General features: G+C 43.7%; 1 protein-coding gene across 2 annotated transcripts in view; it reads right to left on the bottom strand.

The window, feature by feature from the left end:
* The window catches only part of lrrtm4l1 (leucine rich repeat transmembrane neuronal 4 like 1), a 41,206-nt gene continuing 20,364 nt past the window's right edge, over positions 1–20,842 (bottom strand). Inside the window, exon 3 of one of the 2 annotated variants that reach the window (XR_004615701.1) lies at positions 1–1,482. Coding sequence is in view for 1 of the 2 variants with exons in the window: in XM_034602918.1 (XP_034458809.1) it covers positions 1,417–1,482 (66 nt within the window). In the remaining variant the exon portion in view is untranslated. The remainder of the gene's footprint in view (positions 1,483–20,842) is intronic. The other variant, XM_034602918.1, reaches the window with a different exon arrangement.

Genomic DNA, 20,842 nt, shown 5'->3' with positions numbered 1-20,842 from the left:
TTAAGAACGTCTAATGGACGGGGGGGGGGGCGCACGGCAGGAAACTTCGCTTTCTCATTAAGGGTGGGGGTGGGGTGGGGGTGGGTGGGAGAGAGTCGGGGCCGATTATCGTCAGGGAAAGTGAAGCGTGTGTTAAACATAACAAGTCATAAAAAACGTACAGCAGTGGATCAAAGTTATCTTTCAGACAAGAGCTTCCTAATGAAGACTGCCGTTGCGAGTTTTTGTTCACGAAGACGTACACGTTACACACATGAAAAAAAAGAAAAGCCCATTCGGTAACAAGAGCACTGCCGGAACGTGAGAGGAGGAGGAGTTGAGGCTTCTTTTGATTTTTCCCCGGGGAACAAATTCCGGGATCTGTCGCCCGCCCATGGTTTGGAGAGCCAAAGGCAGAAAAACGCACCGTTTGGCTCTTTGGTATTTGGTGTTGAAAATGGCAGAAACACATATTCATTAAAGTACAACATTAACAACATTACAACTGCAGAAAAAGTACAATTTACCCTCGATAGGAGCTTTTTCTCTTTTTTCTTCCCCCCCTTTCTTTTGCATCTGATTGCCGTTCCCTGTCCGAATCAAACCACATCGTCGAGGTGCGGTTGTGATTAGACACAAACTTTTAAAAAGAAACCTCAGCAGATGTCAATGGCTGGGCGATCGCCTGCTTCCCTGCGGTAACTTTCCCACACGCTTCAAACAATCTTCCAGCCGCTGACTTGGTTTCCAGCGGAAGAAGCGGGTTCCCTCTTCACTGACAGGTGCACAGAGAAAAACCAGTGAGTCGTAAGAGTTTCCGCTCCGGTGAGGCACATTTACATCATCCTGGCCTTTGATTAGTCTTTCTCCACGAAACTAAAAAAAAAAACGAAATCGAAAGATGACAAACACGACGCTTCATGTGGAATCAGAATATGCAAAACCCACTTCATGTTTGCACACGGCCGTGTCAGCGCAGCGGTCGGAGCTACGTGTTCAGTGCAAACAATTCATTGCTCACTTTAGCTTTTTCTCTTTTTAAAGCCTCTTGAAACTGTACAGTGTTTTTCAAGCGAAGCCGCGTTGTCCTCATGGAGACAATAACCTCTACAGTTTCCATGTTGCTCATCCATTAGTGCTCATGAGTGTTCTCCCAAAGCTCTGCTATTCACCACCAGGACTGTGTTCCCCACAACGTGTCCTCTTGTGTGGCGGGAACACGACGACCTGCAACACGGCTGATGATCGATGACCACAGGCCAAACGAAGGACGTTATAAAATCTTAACAAAAAGAAAAAGACGGTGTTATCTCCTCATCGCTGTCCTCCTTTAGCGTGAAGGAGCGTTCTTGAATTTATTCTCGGATGTGGATAATTGGAGTAGGATCCTTGTTCTCGTCACACGTGGCCCCTCCTGTATCCCTGTTTGGCCTGAGGCTAACGGATGGTAGGCACATCTCCCAGCCAGGCGCCGGGCAGGGGGCGCGGACACGTGTACTCGTTCTGCCGGGGAGAAGACAAAACACAGACAACGAAGTTAGAACCCTTTAACAGCTGGTGTGTCGCAGTTACAAGAGGTGGTGGTTACAATGTAAAGTTAATTACAGTGCCCAGTGATTTGATAACAGCACAATGGGGCTGCGACGGTGCCAGCGAAGCAAATTAGGGTGAGCAATTAAGCAGATGATGAAACATCAAGTGCTCAGATAGCTCAGGAAGGCTTTAGGTGGCGCGGCTTCCCCAGTGTCGGGCGCTGAAACAAGCTTTCATTAGGAAAATGTTAATTAAAGCCGAAATAATCACACACAAAAAAAAAAGTTCAATTGAACCCGTCTACCTGCGTCACGTCGTGTCAGCTATTGTTCGCTACATTTGAAATTTCAATTATCCTCCAGTCGAGCGCTGATCCTGAACAGTTTCTACATGGATTTTATGAAGAGGAATACATTTCCCTGTTTTACCTTATCAACAGATATTTAATGGAAAACGTCTTTTCTTCACTCACACCAGAGACATGTTGATGAACTGCATTTGGCCCCTGTGGTGCAAATACAGGATTATATTGCATTGAATAGAGTTATGGTTATTTTTTATCTGATTTATTTCGGATTCTTTATTATATTTCAACATTTGCCGCTGCACTGCTGAGTCAAACTGAACTTTCCTCTCTAGGCAATTTATGAAGGTATATCTTGTATTATTTTATCTGAAGGATGCAGACGCAAATAATAAAGGCAACAACTCCTTTATGTACTGACTAGGTAGCAATTTAAAAACATAATGGTATTTTATTCAATACCTTTTTCAATAACGCTAAAATAAAATACCTGGACAAGCTGTTATTTCTTGGATTTATCACTGATGTAATGTGTAGTAACACCTCTTCACGCAGTACGAAACACATTCAGTGGAAATGATCTATCGTCACCTCACACATTTGCATCACTAGAAATTCCAAATTAGAAATCATGACAAGTGAATAATTCGGGACCTTTAAATGTCAGCGCTCTCGCACAGGTCACCTCGGCATCGTGGAAATGTTGTTTCAAATTAATAAGAGACTCTGACATTCTGCTCCCATTTAAGAAGTGATCTCCACACTGACGGGGGGCACCGCCGCCGAGTATATCCCAGATTGCCTCTCAGCGTTTGTGCTTGGAAACTCTCTACTTTATGGCTTAACCTTTAAAAAAGAGCCTATTTGGGGACTTGGCTACAGGTAAAAAACCACGTTGCCTTAATAACACAAATGCTGCGAGTCTTGCCGGTCTAAGCAATTCTCAAAGCTTTCAGAATCTGCTCAACGTTTTTTTGCTGCTCAGGCTGAGATTGTTGTCGGTGTGAAAGCAGATCTCTGCGACGCGAGGCTCAGACGAGTGCGCCCAGAGCAGAACTTTGATTCAAACCTTATCAAACAAGCTGACAAGTCTTCACTCAACTCTTTATCTACCTCTCAGGTGGAGTGTGAGTGAAGTGCAGACAGCTGCGCACGTCGTCGTGCCTCGGACACTTTCAGCGGTGCACAGGCACAAGCATGGAAACAACTCGCAGCACAGAAGCCCGGGCTGTGCTGTGTGCACACTCGCACATTAATGTCAAGTCCGATGAAAGCAGCACAAACGCTGAGGGATGCAGGCCACCGCAGGCAAACACACACACACACGGGTCTGTGCAGCTATCCTTGTTAGGACACTGCATTGACTTCCATTCATTGTGCACATACTGACGAGAGCTTCTCAAGGTCATGATGCCTTCACCAACCGATCGTCCTAAACCTTATCACTTCACCTTGATATCTAATCCTGATCGTCTGGGTCTGGAGCCGAGAGGTCAGAAGGTGAATCCTGAATCAACCGCTACAAACGGAGGCTTCAAAACTTCAAAAAACACAAGATCAGAGACACTGAAACCACAAACCAGGATGACTGACAACCAGAGAGACTGAGCCTGAAAGTCTTTGATGCGATTGAGTACGTAGGCGACATTGACTGATGTGCGCCGGCCAGTGCATTAGCTCCGGCTCCCCAGTTCAACTGCCCAGTTGACAGACGAGGCAGCGGGTGTCATTGAGATCACTTAACCATAATTCACACCATTACAACTCACATCTAACACCACATGCTGTGTAATGGCACAGTAAGTGATAGCCAAACTCAATGTGGCCCCATTGAAACCAGTAGTGGTGCGGGTGCTGGCATGGACAGTGTTGTTTATCTGGAATAATAAAGAAACCTGTGATTACACCAAACATGACAACTTGGAATATCTCTGTTTATTGTTGGTACTGTATTTACATATATAGACGTATATATTGGTACATTTGACGTCTTGCTTTTACTCTCGGCCACGTTGGACCTGAATAATCTAAAAATCTAAATTCCAGACATGTCCTCGTCCTTCCTCGCTGAGCGGCTGCAGGATTGCTTCGCTTGAAAGACGCTGGTCACACGGCCGACTGTCGTGAGGCTCATTATGATGCGATTTGATGGTAGAATCTCACAATTTGCACAAGAAGAGTCGTTTCTGGTTTTTCCTTTCGTTTTGTTGCTCTAATGACGCACAACTCCACATATATCTGAGCTGTTGTTTGCCAAAACTCATTATGCCTCTCAAACACGATTGTCTTCAAGGGTCTGGCCAAATGAGCAGTGTTGTAATTCACTCTAGTGCTCGCACCTTTTCAAACGGTTACTTTGCAAACACTCATTAGCCGTTTGATGGCTCTTAGCCATCAGCTGGAGACTGAGTTTTTCTACGACACTTTGCACGACTGCACCGGATAGTTAAGGATGTTTTATTTCAACACACTCCGACAAAGCTCATCCCTTCTGCCCCCGGGATTCAAGACCTCCCGCTCGCTTCCTTGACGGGGACGAGAAAGACCGAGGGGAGGTTTTGTGTTTGACTGCTGCTGCTTTTTCAAGAATCTTTTCTAGGGCAACGTTCGTGGCCTTTCCACAACATCACAACCTGCATTTGAGGAATAACTTGTCCTCCTCCACCTGCCTGTGGCAACATCTGAAAATCCTGCTGACATTTCCACGAAAGGAGCACAAAAGCAGTTTGTCTCTAAAACGAAGGCCGAGGCAGCTTCCTCTGCTTTGGCCAAAAGTGGGAGTTTCTTCTCGCTGGCAAAGGCCCAGGATAAACTTGGAGAACATTGTGGTCCAGGGTTCTTCCTCACCACTAATTCAGGATGGCAGTGTGAGGTAGAGGTGAAGCTTTTTGGTTATTACTACCGCTCAGGATCACAGAGCAGCCCTGTCACTGTCTCACACAGCAAACACCAGGAATACGAAATGCCAGGGCTAATGCGATGTCCAGTGACAAGCCAGCTGTCAGGACACATCTCGAAAATTGCAGTGTGATCTCAAAGTTTGGAGCGCGGAGCCGGATTTTAGTTTTACCTAAAGGACAAACACTCACTGTCCATTTTAGATCTTGTCACCTCACATACCCTCGAGAATGTTATTGCAAATATGGCATTTCTATGCAACGCGAGCTCTGAGCTATTGGAGGAGGAAGTTATGAGAAGCTGGCAGCTGGACAACGTTGCCTTGATACTGGGAGAGGACTTGGCTCGTGTAGTCTCCACTGTCACAGCAGCAGACGCTCAAGGAGTGAAGTCCTCAGAGGGACTCGTCCCCTGTAGTGGTGAACATCACTTTGAAAAAAACAAAGTAAACTCTTGGAAGATTACTATGTACTTTATGAAGGCTACAAGGATTTAATCAAAGTACATGCACGGCCCAAATACATCCTTTACACAGCTCTGGAGAATATTACTGGTCAGCACTCCCATAACCCAGTATTGATTATATTCCATAAGCAAAACCATATAAGGTTCTATAAGGCAGATCTACAGCAACTGCGCATTCTGGTTGCATGCGATTCGTTTCTTCTACTGCAGATCCGATTTTTACTGCTGCATGAAAACTGTTCAAAGTCCAAATAAAGACTTTATGATATGTTTGTTTTTGAAAGCTGCTATATAGAAAGGCAATATTATATTGTTTATATTTATTTTTATATTACCATTGTTTCCCCTATGTCTGTCCGTGTATCTGTTTTTATTTGTCCCTGCTTGTATTTATATACAAAACTTTAATTTCATCGCTTCATCTCGACCAGGCCTCTCTGGCAGAACAGATATTGTATCCTAATGGAACCTGCTTGGTTAAATAAGGGATAAAATATGATATTGATAATTAATTTGAAAACAAACAAAAGGTGCCACGGGTCTCGATCCAGATGTTGCGTAAATTTGAATTCATCAAAAAAGAAAATACAAGCCGACATGCACTTTGATCCACTACTTTTATGCAAATATTGGAGGTGGAGGGCATCAAGATAAACAGCTGGGGGCAATAATTCTACAGTGAAACGCCATTAAACCTCTGAGAAAGAAGAGAGCATAAAGATAATGTAATTGAAAGAGTCGTTCAAACCTCAAACGGTAGAAAAATATGATGGATATATGGCGTTTACGTTTGATTTATGCGCCGCATTAATTTGAGTAATGTTACACTCTCCTCATCGCCCACACACACAAATACGAAGCGCCAATTTCTTTCCCCCTCGCCGATCGTAATGGCAGCGTCGGCTGATGTTCGAGTCAAGATTGTTTCACCTTCTTCACGATTTATCCATCAGGTCTGTTTTCATTGCGTTTGGTCACATTTTACCAAACATATTTTTTGCAGTAATGTGAGTATTTCTTTTAATTTACACATAAAAATAAGTTAACTTTTAATAACTTTTCTGAGAAATTAAGGAGCATGTTAGAGAAAGGGAACAAAATATTCCTGGATCTGCCTCCTGATCCAAAATTTAACTGGTTCTTCTCTGACCCACATCCCATCCAACCAAGTTTCATAGTAGATTTTGCTTAATCAAGCTAAATAGCAGACTAACAAACAAATGCAGATGAGAAATACCTCCTAGATAATATAACACATCAGCTAAAAATGATCAAAATCATAATTGAAAGGCAAACAACATCTGCTGTCCTGCTATGTAGGAATTACCCTCCTGTGACGAAGCACTGGTTTTCTAAAGAACACAGGTTACATGTCCAGAGCGACATCCACCCCCCCGAACGCCTTTATGTGTTTTTAATTAGGACACTAATTAGCAGGATACAGACATAAGATCATTAGATTGCTCAGAGCCAGGACAGCTGGAAGTAACACGGACATATGCCAGCCACTCACAGAGCAATCACAAGCCTCCGACTCCACTCAGGGCTCCAATTACCTTGTTCCACTTCCACACCCCCTTTGTGTGAAGTTGCCATGTTCCCCCTTCTTTCCCTAAAGACCTGGGAATACAGAGGCTTTGTGAACAGTCAAGTTAACGACTCACCGGGTGCACTGCGACTTTGGAGACGACATCAAGGTGTGCGTATGAACACAGCTGCTCTCATTTCGGCCACGTATGTGCAAACGTGTGTGTTTGCGTGCCCGTTTTTAGATTCTACACGTCAGTTGAGATCATGACAGACACGGCTCAGCTCTAATCTCCATTTAGGATACAGACAAAAGGACAGATTAAAGCCAGGCTTATTCCTGTTTAAAGGAGAACAACAATTATACGAGGTAAAGTCTTCCGGGGGAGCTGATGCCTGAATAAGCTCTTGATCTCTGCAGCACAGATACTTAGTCTTTCTCCTAAGCTCTCGCTGACACACAAACACACACTCGGTCCCGTGTCTAATCGTGACCAAGTGACATTTCTCGCTTGAAGAACAAAAAAAATCTACATATTGATTTACTTCTGTTTGATGTCTCAGTTGCCGGTGAAAGAGCGGAAATCAAAGTGAGGAAAGAGACGTGGACAGACATCTGCAGGAGATGGTTTGAGGTAACGAGGGAGCCGCTCGCTGAGAACACGACAGAGTTCAGTGGGAATAAAAAAAGGCGAAGTAATGGACTTCCTTCACTAATGGTCTGACAAAAAGTCGTTCATCAAACACGTCTAATTTTGTTTTCGGCAAGGTCAAAGCAGCTGTGCCCGGCTATTAACGCAGCATATTAATGATGCCATGCATGTATCAGGGAAAATTAATTACGTGACTTGTAGCACCACCAACATATCTGTGGGATTTAATATTATTCTGCTTTTGTAATGCATCCCAGATCTCTTTTTAAATATATACATTTACTGTATAAACACATTAATATTAGTGCTGAGAGCGTGAATGTATGAATATATAAAGCAAGTGCAACATTCAGCATCAGCAGCATCAGCCACCATTGAGTTTAACCTGCTAATAGTCCGGTTCATAATGTGCATTTGAATCTACTTCTGTGTGAAACATCTTTGACCACAGACTTTTTAACTTTGCAGAACTTTTCAAAACCTGTACAACACACTCGAGGAAAGGAAAACTAGAAAAAAGCCTAAAATGTCTCTTTAGGAAGAGGCAGCATTTCTCTTTAACTCAAATTTATTTTTAATTGATAGCATGAAGATGTCAGATGTTAGAGAAAAGTCTAAATGTGTTTAACAGCTTGACTATGTCCCCCCTCCCCCCCCCACTATCTTCGTCTCTGACATCTCCAAACGTATTTCATTAGAGGAGAATCTTTACAGACTCGCGCGTTAAGTGGGCCGGAGAGAGTGAACCGCTCTGAAGGAACATCATCATCTGAAGTTAAACAGTGAGCGGTTCTGTGTGTGTGCATTAAGCATGAGATGCAAACCGCGGTGCTGAGGTAGAGCTGAACGTCTCCCGGAGGAAATCTCATACGCTGGAGTTGTAGCAGCGAGCATACGGAGCCCGTCCCTGATGAAAAGTCTCACATGTTTATGTAAGTGCATGCACATGCATGTTTATCTGATCTCGAGGGTTATGATTTATGATGATTGTGATTTATGCAGGTGATGGATGACCACATCAGGAACAGCAGCAGCCCCCCCCCTCCGCCCCCACCGACCGCATATATTCATCATGTGGCTCACAATAAAAATCTATTTCACATGTGTGGAACAAAGGAAACGTACATAAAACAAAGCAATCAATACGTTCTTGCCCTTGTTAGGACACATGTATCGTCTGAGGGATAATTCCCAAAGAGGTATTCTGCTCGTGTGCCGGAGGACAGGACCAGGGCGTCGTCCATTACTCGTGTCCTAACACCGAGCAACACAAACTGCCATGTCATTGAATTAATACCTCTTCCTGACGGAGTGTTTCCTGGGTGGAGCAGTGATCTCAGCCTCTGTGGTTAACAACATCATCAAAAATAATAAAGACTTTCTATGCCTTTGATTTTCTAGTGCCGCGTTGCTAGGCAACGTGTAGCTTAGCTAAAACATAAGTGGGCTGACATCAGCTTGACGAGGATATGGCTGTGCCTGGATAACAGGGTTTTTTTTAAGTCTTTCACCAAATCTAAAAAAGGGTTTCATCGTCACACAGGTTCAGTGATTATCGCCTCTGGAAGCTTGAAGTCACTTGAGATGGAGGAATACAGAAGAGTGTTGCCTCACGTACGACAGGATATTAAGAGGATCTTTTCAACGGAGATAAGCATCACCCAACTGTCCCTCTCTCCGTTTCCCCCTCACTCCCTCTTTCTCCACGTCTCTTCCATTATTCTCTCCCCCCCCATCTCTTTGTTATCTGTGCAGGTGAAGACATGTCGGCCTCAGCAGTTCTGCCCACACTCTTCCCTACAGCTGCAGGACACCTGTGCAAATTACAAAGGACTGATTTACTAATAAGTAGTAATCAGGTGCAGCGCCATCATTACGTTTACTATGGTTCCTCTGCTGCACATGCCAAAGTGTCCTTGGGGAAGACACTGAACACAAACACATCGACAAAAAGCAGGAATGCAAAAGCCACACAATGGAAACACAACCACAACGGACGTGACCGACAACAGGTGTTGCCGATGAAACGGTTCAGGTGCTTGGAGACAAAACATCTAATTTAAAGCTGCATCTGATCCGTCCAGGTTTTCACCAACGACAGCTCGCTTCACCCATACGTCCACGACTTGACCACAATAAGTTACTTGTGTTCGTTTCATTGCCGTTTCACTCACTTCTGCTGTTGTTGTGCTTTCCATTCGTGCTTGTGTGAGACGTCACGGTCGCCGTAGTGATGAGCTGAGCGTATAGAAACACTGCAGGAATGTGACTTGCAACTTGAAGCGCTCGGAGTCATCAGTAAGTCCAGAAAAACAACGTATGAATCCCGTCCATTTACCGTAAATGCCACTGTGCTAACTTTGCACCTTTGCCACCTCTGTTGCGGAGCTTTGGTGAAACTGTGACTTTCGTGGAATGTGTGAGCTGGAGGGAACCTCCCACATCGAAATGAATCATGTTGAGTTAAACATGGATCGTGTCAGTTGCTTGTCTGTGAGTCAGATGTGACATTAAATGGAAAGCAGCTGCTCAGAAAGGTCATAACTGCATCAGATCTACTGGCACAACCTGCCCCCCCGACTGTGACATGTTGATTTGCACCTGCTCCCTTTTACACGTGTGAGTCAGACTTTCAGGCAAATTCAAAAAGCTAAATGCAACGAGGGATTAACCTGCGTGTTGCTATGAGGATGATGATGTGACGTTATTTGGGTTTGAGGGAAATCAAATGGAGGAGGACAGACCAACAATGGAGGCGGACAGGCAACAATTCAACGTGTGTGACTCACCAGCAATAAGCAGTGGCATTTCCCTCACCCACTGTGACCCACCAATTTTGAAATAAACAACAATTTTCTTTCCCTGGAGCCTTCCCTGGTTATGTGGAAAGCATCGGGGGGAGGGATATCAGTGACGGGTCTGTGAAGTGCAGCTCAGGACCGTAGACTCCTGCAGAGGGCGACGAACCATGTGATCTACGCTCTCAACTCCGCACGACCTCGCACACTGCGAGGCTGCAGAGCCGGAGCTGTTTGAATGAGCCTCACCAGGCCGGCTGCAGACTCCTCCAGCCTCCGAGCTCAGGTAAACAACTCTGCAGCCGACAAGTCCGACACAGAGAGACTCACGAAACATTTCCCTTCCTTCAGACCAGCGGGACGGCGAACGAGCCTCGGCCTTGTCTGGCTCTCTGTCCTCTGTGAATACATGGCATCACCTTGTGCATAGTTTCATCTCGTCTGCTTCCTAGCTTGTCTGTCTTCTAGCAAGATTATGTAAAAAAGATCTGAACTGATCACTTTCTCAGGAAATCATGCATTCAAGTCAGACGTGCTGAGGTCTGGTGGTTTGTGCAGCTCTGTGCAGGTTGACAGAATTTTTTATTTTAAGAGCCAGACGGACTCCAGTGGGATTGTTTGGCCTTGGTGGAAGTTTTGCATTCTACTGATGGCGACTGTATTTGCATTAAACATAGATTATTTCCTTTATATTCATGTTATATTTTGCATAACAATTGTCATCATATCAGCTTTGCACTGTGCACACTTCCACTGCGGCATCTGTGTCAATCTGTATCTCTCAGGGTCCTGCTGGAAGTAGAGCGTCACAGGGTTTTCTGCTCTGGTCGTGTCTGCTTCCTCTTTTCTCAGCTCTGGACATCACCTCAACACCTCTCTCCCAAACTAACACAACCTTTCTACAACTGTGTTTTTAATTTTAATTTGAATGAAAATAAGCTTTTTGTTCAAGGGCATCAGGCTTTTTATTTGGGAACAGTGGCTCATATGAAAGTAAAAGCATAAAAAGCACCTTTCGTTTGTTCCACACAACCGAAGCCGGCTTTTCCCTCCTAATTTTCTTCTATTGACTTTTATTCTCACCAGAGAAATTCAATGGCTAAGCGTTGGACGGACCGTAATGACTTCCTGTACGAAATAACCCAATAATAACTAATAGAGGGAAGGAAAAGTCGTCCGAAATTAGAGTTCATGTGTATTATTTCTGTGGCCCGAGACAGTTCAATTAATCAACATTTTATAAGCATGAATAACTCATTACCGGAGCCACACAAGGGAACAGAGTCTGGTGTGTGAAATCATGTAATATTGTGCAAAACCATGCAGGCAGCGACTCAGACAAACTAAATATTAGCTTCCAGTGAAAATGTCACCGTGACTGTGTCGTTGCCACCGACATCGACTTGGTAAAACATCTGCGCATGAATCAAAATCTGTACTTGAGTCAGAAATTCAATTCAGGGGCCTGTCTCCATGCATTACAATGCATTGTGATATGATTAAGTGTGATAGAATTGTTGTAAACACTTTTATTATTACGTTATTTCCAGCGGACAGGATTCTGGCCCCCGGTTGCAGGACGGGGGGGATGTTGGCATCAATAAGAGAGACAGATGTAAATTAAAATGGACTCCTGCACATTGTAATAATCATGATAGAAACCTTTTTAGATGATTGAGCACATTTCGTTCGGACAGATATTGGTGCAATCTTATTTTATTAGGAGTAAAAGAGACATAAGTCAACTCAAATTAAGCCTTTGAAACAGGCCCATTCTTTATCCGTAACGCTGTGCCGCTGTAGTTCATACACTGAGTGTGTGGTGTCTTCGGTAATTGATTTCGACCATGCAGAGCTGCTGGTGAGTGAAGAATACTGATAGATTCCTAATGGCAGTGGTACAGCTGGATGTAAAGTGAATTCTTCACAGGAATCACAGGCATTTAAGAGCCGCATTTTAAAACGACACACTTTGAATATATCCAGAGGGAAGTCAATGTGTTTTACAATAGCTTCATAATGTATGAATAATGTATATGTGAAACATCACTCCTTGGCATACGAGTAGACATTAACCTTTAATCAACCTAACAGACTGAGATTATTACAGATTTATTACAGATCTTTGACTTTGTATTTCGAAGGAGGTGACAAGGATTCACTTGTTTTCGTTTGCATTCGTCCGTCAGTCAGCAGGATCACCCCAAAGCTACTCAACTGATTCCCATGAAACTCCGTGAAGGGACGGGACATGACCCAAGGAAGACGACTAATGGATTTTGGAGAGGATCCGGATAAATGGGCCAATCCAGGAATTTAAGACCCAGACTTGGACGTTAGCCTCGGCTGGGAAACGCGCCCTTCGAGTTCAACAATAGAAAAGTCTCTTCCAATTAACAGTTTAAAATTCGGTGATCAAATGGACGATGATCCATGTGACAAAGGAAGCTAACAACTCATTTTAAGTGGGTAACACACTTAGTGCAATTGGTCAATTAGTCCTTGTCAATCATATCAATTTGTTAATTCGTGATACATTTAAATCACAACGTCACAAATCACAAATTTTTTTTTGTAGACGTGTCACAAATGTGACACGTCTAAAAAAACTAATTTAATTGTATTAGTTTTGTGTTTTGAATTATTAGTTGGACAAAACAAGTCCGGGACACTGGGCCGTTGGAAAAAAATACTCAGCAGACTAACTGATATGAGAAGCCATGAAGATAAAACTTGAGTCGCACTCATACATTATAAATGTTTGTATAGTGTTTATGTACCTTAATGGACAAAGCCCTTAACGACGCCCCTCTCATCCACACATCCACACAAACAGAGCTGCCCTGCATCAGGAGAACTGCGATTCAGTGTCTTGCTCAAGGAAATGTAGACAGTGGGGGAATCAAACCACCAACCCTGTGATAAATGGATGAACATCACCTCCTGACTCTATATTTAACTGTGCGTCTGTGCTCATGAGTAACACCGGTTTAACTGTACTTGTCATAATTTACCTGGCGTAGCGATGAGAGAGAGAAATGTAAAAGCGACTGCGTTGCCTTGATAATATTTGCAATATACGGCTCAGTCGAAACTAAAGTGCATTAAATCTCATCTGTATTTCATCTCCAACGTGAGCTGGTTAAAATGACTGGTATAATGGGGCCGTAATGTCACATCCACACAACTATTTCACTCGCAGACATCAATCTGTATCTACTTAACGCATGATGTGATCGTTCCCACTTTATTGTGTACGGGGCGTCGGCATTGCTCAGCACGACCGGTGCCTCGCTCGGCGATAATTCGGTACTTACTGAAAGAGGAGGGAAGAGTTACGCTCGCACTTTGCAACCCCCGAATCGGAAATGGCTTTGACCTTTTGATAAAAAAAGGCTGCTTGTCAAAAGACTTCTATCGCTCTCAAAAGAATCGGGGGGGTTGGATTGTATCAATTATTCCACAGAACTGACTTCCTATTAGATGACATAATTTTCCATCCCCAGAATTGCAAAAATAGACGTGTCAATTGTCATGTCTTTATGGCTCTTGGGGCCAAACTGCTCATGATCTCTCATTAGTTTCCTGGTTTGAATATGAGAGGATAAAAAAAAAAATCCTTTAAAGTTGTATTATTCAAAAGTGGATTTCTCTGACAATGGAGACGTGCTATGGAAATTTAACAGCATCCAAATGTAACAGGCCCGGCGGCTGAGCGCTCGTATAAATCCAACAAACACAGTTTTGTCTTCAGGCTAGTGGGACTCGGTTTCTGGTTTTCTGGCCAAAAGGACGAGCATGTTTAATTAAATCCTACATAAAAAAAATTTAGTTTAGCTCTTTAAATTCATTCGTTATGATTTCCGCCGGTAGCCTGCTGCCACGCTGAAGCGGTGCCAGTAACCAAAATGTGCTTGTCCCTGTTTAATGTCTTCGGACACCAGCGGAAACTACGAGGCATCTTCTCTTGTCTTTCTATACTTTGTCGGAAGTTCCTCGTGCAGATCCCCCGCTCACACGTTTTCAAATCATCTGTGGCTTTCAGACATGACAGGACTTGATCCTGAAGAACTGCCAGATGGCTGCAGGAGCCATGGTTTTCATTTCCCTCCCCTCCCCTCCCCTCCCCGCTGGAGTGGCTGTTGACACTTGCCAGAGGGTGTAATAGTGCAATTAGCACTCCTACTGCAACTGCTAGTGACAGTGTCACAGCAAATAGCCGTCGTAATGTGACATTTAACAGAAAAAAGAACGCAAATGATATCATGATCCTGACCTTTTTCGAGCGTTGTGGAAATAGAAACACTACCGTGACGATAACCAGTCCCAGTTCGCTGCGATTCAACAGCTCCAAACTGGAAAAGCAGTTGTTCCTTAGAAGTGAAAAACGGTTTCAACCACTAAATAAGTTCAAAGAAATAACAGCAACTGTCTAATGGGCTGCGAGAACTTTTCTACATCGATCAACAACTTAATGTCAAATCGTGTTAAGCTTGGTTTTTAGCACTCGAGCTCCAGCTCTACACGCTCTTCCCCCCCCCACCGGCGTTTGAAAGCTGATCTATGTGTGTTTGCTGTTTTAAGTGGCGAGCTCCTGTGTGGTGTTCTGGAGTTAATACACTTTGTGTGAAGTTGGGTAAAGTCTTAAAGGGCTTCTCGCGTCATTAGTTTTAACAAGAACTGATTAAAGGTTGTTGTTGGGTTCACAGAAAAAAGGGTAAATAACCACACGCTTGTAGGACCTGTAGGCCTGTACCTGGAATCTCAGTCCAATCAGATTTAGCTGCAGTATTCAAGGATTTGTTCATTATTAAAGACAAACTACTAAGCTATGTTTTAATGACCTGCCAGATTTTTAGAATGGGTTCCATTGAGACTGTCAGGGTGAAAGAAGAAACCCACATTTTGATATGGATCTGCACCCAATTTCACGTAATCATGAATATCAACCCCTAAATATGTCAGATTTTGTTGAGAAATCAACAAAAATGCTGCAAAAGATCCAATATTGCAATGAAAGTTAAAGGACTTCCTGGATCTGCAGCGAAATGTAATGGTTCCCACCCCGACCTGTTCCTCCCACCACGTTTTGTGGAGATCCATCCAGTATCCAGCATCTATCCTGCATCCTAATAAACATAATCTCCTCGGCGGAGGTAAAAGCCAAATAACCAAGCTAATATGTGCTAGTTAGCACCAACTGATTGAAGATGTGCAGCCAAAACAAAAGCCAGAGGCGATGCTGTGAGCTGTCGATCCAGCAGCTCTGAGCAGAAGCCAGGAGACAACGTTACCCTGACACCTGACTCTGAAGCTGTCTAGTTATCAGGCACTAAAGAAAGCCAATAACTGCATATGAATTCATAGAATCACCCGATCGCATGTCATAACAAATTGCGTTTCACATACCTCAACACAACAGTGACATTTTTATGTGTTGTAGTAAGACTCGTCCTGGAGATACACTATATACACTGCGGTATTATAAAATGAACTGATGAGCTCTGAACGTTATGGCCTCTTGTGCCTGGTTGTAATGTTGGTCCCTCACATGCCGCTGTTCCAACTCAATGTGCAATATGTGTCTGGCAGGATAATCAATGTCATTTGCTTCATCTGCGAGTGGTCATCATGTTTTTGGCTCATCGCTTTATACGACCATGTGGCGATGCAGTAAAGTGCTGCAACAATTATTTTCATAAATGATCATGGATTGTTTTTATCTGATTAAACCACTAACCAGGGGGAGGTCTTCACTTCAGCTCAATCAACTGCAGAACATCCAGAGACACTTAGATAGAATTGATGACTTGCTCTATACTGTAACACATGATGGGTGATATTCACCTTAGAAATCCGACGGGATGGTGAGTTTCCTACACTTCATTCCTCACGACGACATTGTGAGCATGTTGGTAGTTTTCTCTGTTTGGCAGCGGCTGTTATTCTCCCTGTATCTGTCCCAGCTGAACAGTTTCTCACTGCAGCTTGACACAACCTTATCTGCACAGTTTTTATTGCAGTTTTATTTCTGTTGTTGCTGCTTCTTATTCCTCGGGAAACGTCCTCACTCATAATACCTCCTGACTTCCCCCCCCCCAGCCAGGGACACAGCTGTCACTGGGCGACTAGTATATTCACTCTTAATGTTTCCTTATAGTTAATATGACAGGATGCAATTATGCGGCAATAGCATATGCAAGCAACTTAATCGAATCAACGTCTACACTTAATCAGACGATAATCAGACTGAACACAGAAAAACATACTTCACAACAATAGCACCACATGTAAACTTCTCAGACTCGCGGGGGGGTCACTCCGAGTAGCAACTTTAGGCGGTGCTAATCTATTCTACAGCGATGGCCTCCGTGGGTGGCTGTGGCTGCTGCCTGATTCCAGAAAAATCACGATGCCTATAGGGCACTATTAAAAAATATGTGATCTTCACAAATGTCTGTGCTCCCTCCTGAAAACCACACTTTAATAATTCAAACATTTGCAGAGAAAGAGCCGGAGCCTCGTGAAATTAAAATGAATGTGACAACGAGAGGGGAAGAAATAAATATACAGTATATTTTCAGCAGAAAGAAGCAAAAGGATGAAGGCGTTACAAAGTCATGAACTATAGATCATTCTGTGGAATAGATTTAATACTACATGATTCTGAAGATACTGGCAACTTAAGAAATATTGCATATTATAAATATGCATGTACATACTGTGGCACAACAGGGAATAGACAATATCTGCCAGATGAAAAACAAAGTATATAACAAGCAATTTTTAATAAACTGTCAGAAAATAGTTTTAAAAACACGGAATCAGCAAATCCTGGAGATTGAGGGATTGATCTACAGAGGCAATCTGTAGATGATCAAATAAGTTTCAGAATAATGTAGATTGTGATATTTATTGGGTATGAAAGTCTGTGGTATGAACCTAAATATGAGCAGAATATCTCCCATTTAAACGTCAGTTTTCACATTATTTTAGCATCTGATTGAAATATGCACCATCTGGAGTCAAATGGATCAAATATGAAAATTGTTGCTGATTATTTTCCTACTGATCGACTCATCTGTTCCTGCACTGTGTCCCAGGTTCACAGCCCTAAGGAACTTTAATATCCAGCGTGAGCTGTTGTTTCGTTTTAATTACACTAAGTCTGTGTTGTGCAGTCATGTCATGATAGTTATTCCCTCTCAGTTTCTGCACCTTCTCCTTTGTGTTTGTGTGTGTGTGCAGTCACAGAGACCGTGGCAGAATAAGACGATGGGGTGTTTTCGACAGAACAAGTGAAGGTGGGTGGTTTGATGCTACTGTTATCAGAGGATGAAGAATACAGCGGCTGCCAAAGCCTGCAGTAAAAGGGAGAGGGGGGCTGGTATAGGAGATTATAAAATTCAATTTAGGGCAACAGAGGGGGTGGATCTTTTATATAAGGTGCCACTGAGCTGTTTCCCCCCCATTTTCCGTCTGAGGCACAAACACACACTCATGCATATACTTTAAAAAAGAATCTTCTGTTCACTCTCGTATTGTTTTTGTTGTGATTTCCAGTAAAACAGAAGATCCCTGTTTGTCTTCGCTGCAGGCCCAGACCGGGCTGCAGAGGCAGCTAATAATACTCCACTCACCGCGGTTTGTGTTGAGTATGCATGACTGTATCACTGCATGTACGATAGGGAGGAGCGCCCCCGGGTACAGAGCGACGTTTACAACATTCCACTACATGCATCCTCATCCACCACGGGAGGAGTTCTTTTGAGGATGACCCAGCAATCGCGGAGCAGGGCATGAAATTGCGGCGCTGAGATAGAGAAAAGAGGCTGTTGCAGAGGATAAGTGGAAATACTCCTCCACCGAGGGCTGTGCCGGCATTGTCGTCTGAGCAGCCGCATTCGGGAAACGGTGAAAAACAAGCACGTTTTCAGATCTCCTTGTTTCGTCAGAAACATTAATCTTGCCCTCATTAGGCCCCCCCCCCCCGCCACTTCATTAATAGCGTTTGAGTGATCGTCTGACAGGCGCAGCGTGATCTTGCTCCCGCTCCCGTGAGTTTTGAAAACAGTAATAGAAAGCATTCTATTAACCGTAAAAAAAACCTCTTAATAATTCAGCCTTTTTAAAAACCCCTATCTTGTTTGATCACAGAAATGATGACTTCAATAATTTAGTTCCGGGGAGGATTTCATGATGCACACATTAAAAGCCGCTGCAAGGAGGAATTTGGGGAGGGAAGGATGAGAAAAGGGAAAAGCAGCCGAGCAGATGACTTCACAGGAACCTGGAATATGAGACCTACAGTGTATTCATTAAGATCCCTGTGTCTGCGGTGTGTGCCTGCTTGCACTTAAGCTCTTAATGGTTCCCTTAAACTGATGAGGTAAAGGGGAGAGGGAGCGGAAAATGAAAGTGTTCTTCTAAATGGTTTTTGGAGGAATGCCTGTCAAGTGGAACGGGACTGGAGGGGGAAATTAGCCAGGGGACATGCAAAGTGAGCGCCGCGGCTGGCTGTGTGACATCCTTCTCTCTCCGAAGCTGTCGGAAGGAGAGGAGGGCGAGGGAGGAGCGGGAGGGAGGGGGGGGGCAGCACAGTATCTACTTGATGCAGGGAGCGCTTGAGGAAAGGACCACAGAGAGATGGGCGAAGTGGCAAATCTGTCTTTTTATGTGTCCCGCAAGAGGCCGCCGCAGCCTCCGTTTCCCAGCGCGGACGTCTCAGCCCGGCTTTGTGATTGTTTTTGGCCATGAACCTATTTCCGTATGTTTACTAGTCCTTCCAGGGTTGGATTTCGACCGTCTCTGATACTTAATTCAGCCCGTTGAAGATTTGAATCGTCAGTCGGAGACCGAGAGTTCTTTTATGGGGATATTTTCGTGTCCCAGAAGTAGCTTCAGAGCGAGCGCTTCTCAATTCCACGCTGCCCTCCAGGGGTGACATCGTTCCACTGTGTCAGGTCGTCATGTCTGCGTGGGGAAGATGTCTGCCACCGGGTGCAGGCTGCTGCAGACCTGGGCCCGTGCTGATTAATAATGAGTGTAGTCTGTGGGCCGCTGCCTCTATAACAAGCCTCAACACATTACACAACATTAAACACACGTTCTTCAAATTCCCTTTTGTTCCTTTATTCATATCTACGAGTGCAGCCTTTGTCATTCCGGGGCCACGGAAGTAAAGTGAAACTAAACTGCTTCCCCGACGTCACTGCGGTGGAAACATCTGCTTGGATTAAGTTCAGAGATGCACCAACTAAAAGCACTTTGGTTAAGGTAATGGAAAGATTGTGTTTTTTCGTGAAATGAAACTAAAAACTTTTTCTGTGTTAAACTAAACCCACAATCTTGCTGTCAGAGTTGATACATTAAGTTTCTACATGCTTTAGATTCTACAAGCGCATTTTAAATGACGAGAAGAAATAGAAAACTAAAGAAATATATTTCTTGATAGGTTCAGTATCAAAATATTTCTGACTTTTATTTGTATTATCATGATTGAATACATGCAGTCACAATTATGTTCTTAGTTTAGAAAATAGTGTCGGGCAAATTACTGTTATTTTTCATGAACTATGACTAAACTACACAATCTCTTGTGTTGTGTATGTAGGTAATCTTCACTTTAAATGTTTGTAGCCAGAAATCGGAAGGAAAATGTTTTAACATGACCCAGAGACAGTAAGAACCTCTTCATTCTAAGGCCATTAGTCACATTGCAACCTCAAAAGAACCTGACCTCACTCAGCCACTCAACTGCAACTACCAGTCCCCTAAACATGTCTGATCAAGATCCATGAAAGATTCCCAGAGAAATGGTTTCAAAATGTAAAAACCATCCTTCCACCAAGTTATTTTATAATCCGTCCTCTAGTTTTCAAGTGCTCCTGCAAACAAAAAAAATGCAAAGGTGATGAGATGTGCCCAGCGTCTAAAAAGTCGGTATTTAATGAGAAAAAAAAATCTGGGAACATAAAGGATCCACAAAGGCTTGGGAATTCATTGAAGGACTTGTGACATAAAAAAAGCGTTTGAAGAACAATTCCCGCTCTGAATAGATTCTCTATTCAAGATTGATTCTCAGTTTAATAAAAAGAGAAGATGGCGCTAATCTTCCGGCTGCTACTCCACTGCCCTCTGTGCCAAACCATTCCGTCATGTTTCAAGTCGACTGAAATGCAAAAACGAAATCAGGTCACTGTCACCGTCTGTGTGGGGGAGAAGACAGCTTTGTATTCGCAGATAACAGCAATAATGAAATCACAGCGTAACGGTCACGTGCTCTCGCTGCCACCACGGGCTGAGCGTCCTCTGCTAAACCAAAGTGGTTTCACACCCTCTGGCGTAAGAGGGTGGGGGTGGGGGGGGTACGGTCAGGTGGATGGGGGGTTGGGGTGGGCGGCAAGACTCCATCATTACCCACAACTTTGTCTGGACGCTGCTGTTGACATGAAACAGACTGTGGAGTGAGTTGCCCTCTTTCGCCTAATCAGAGCCGCCTCAAATGTCTTTGAAGATTGACGACACTACTACACTATTGATGATTTGAATTCATTATTCTTCCACTTTTAATTATGTGAGGCACGATAACAATTGGCGCTCTGGCGATATTAAAATGTTGCACTCTTGTAAATCTCACTTTTAGTCACTAAAAATAATTAATCGTTCGAGACCCGCCAACATAT

The sequence above is a fragment of the Hippoglossus hippoglossus genome, chromosome 12, assembly GCF_009819705.1.
Source record: "Hippoglossus hippoglossus isolate fHipHip1 chromosome 12, fHipHip1.pri, whole genome shotgun sequence".
Lineage (NCBI taxonomy): Eukaryota > Metazoa > Chordata > Actinopteri > Pleuronectiformes > Pleuronectidae > Hippoglossus > Hippoglossus hippoglossus.
Note: the sequence above shows the minus strand (reverse complement) of the source record. Positions and strands in the feature narration are given on the sequence as shown.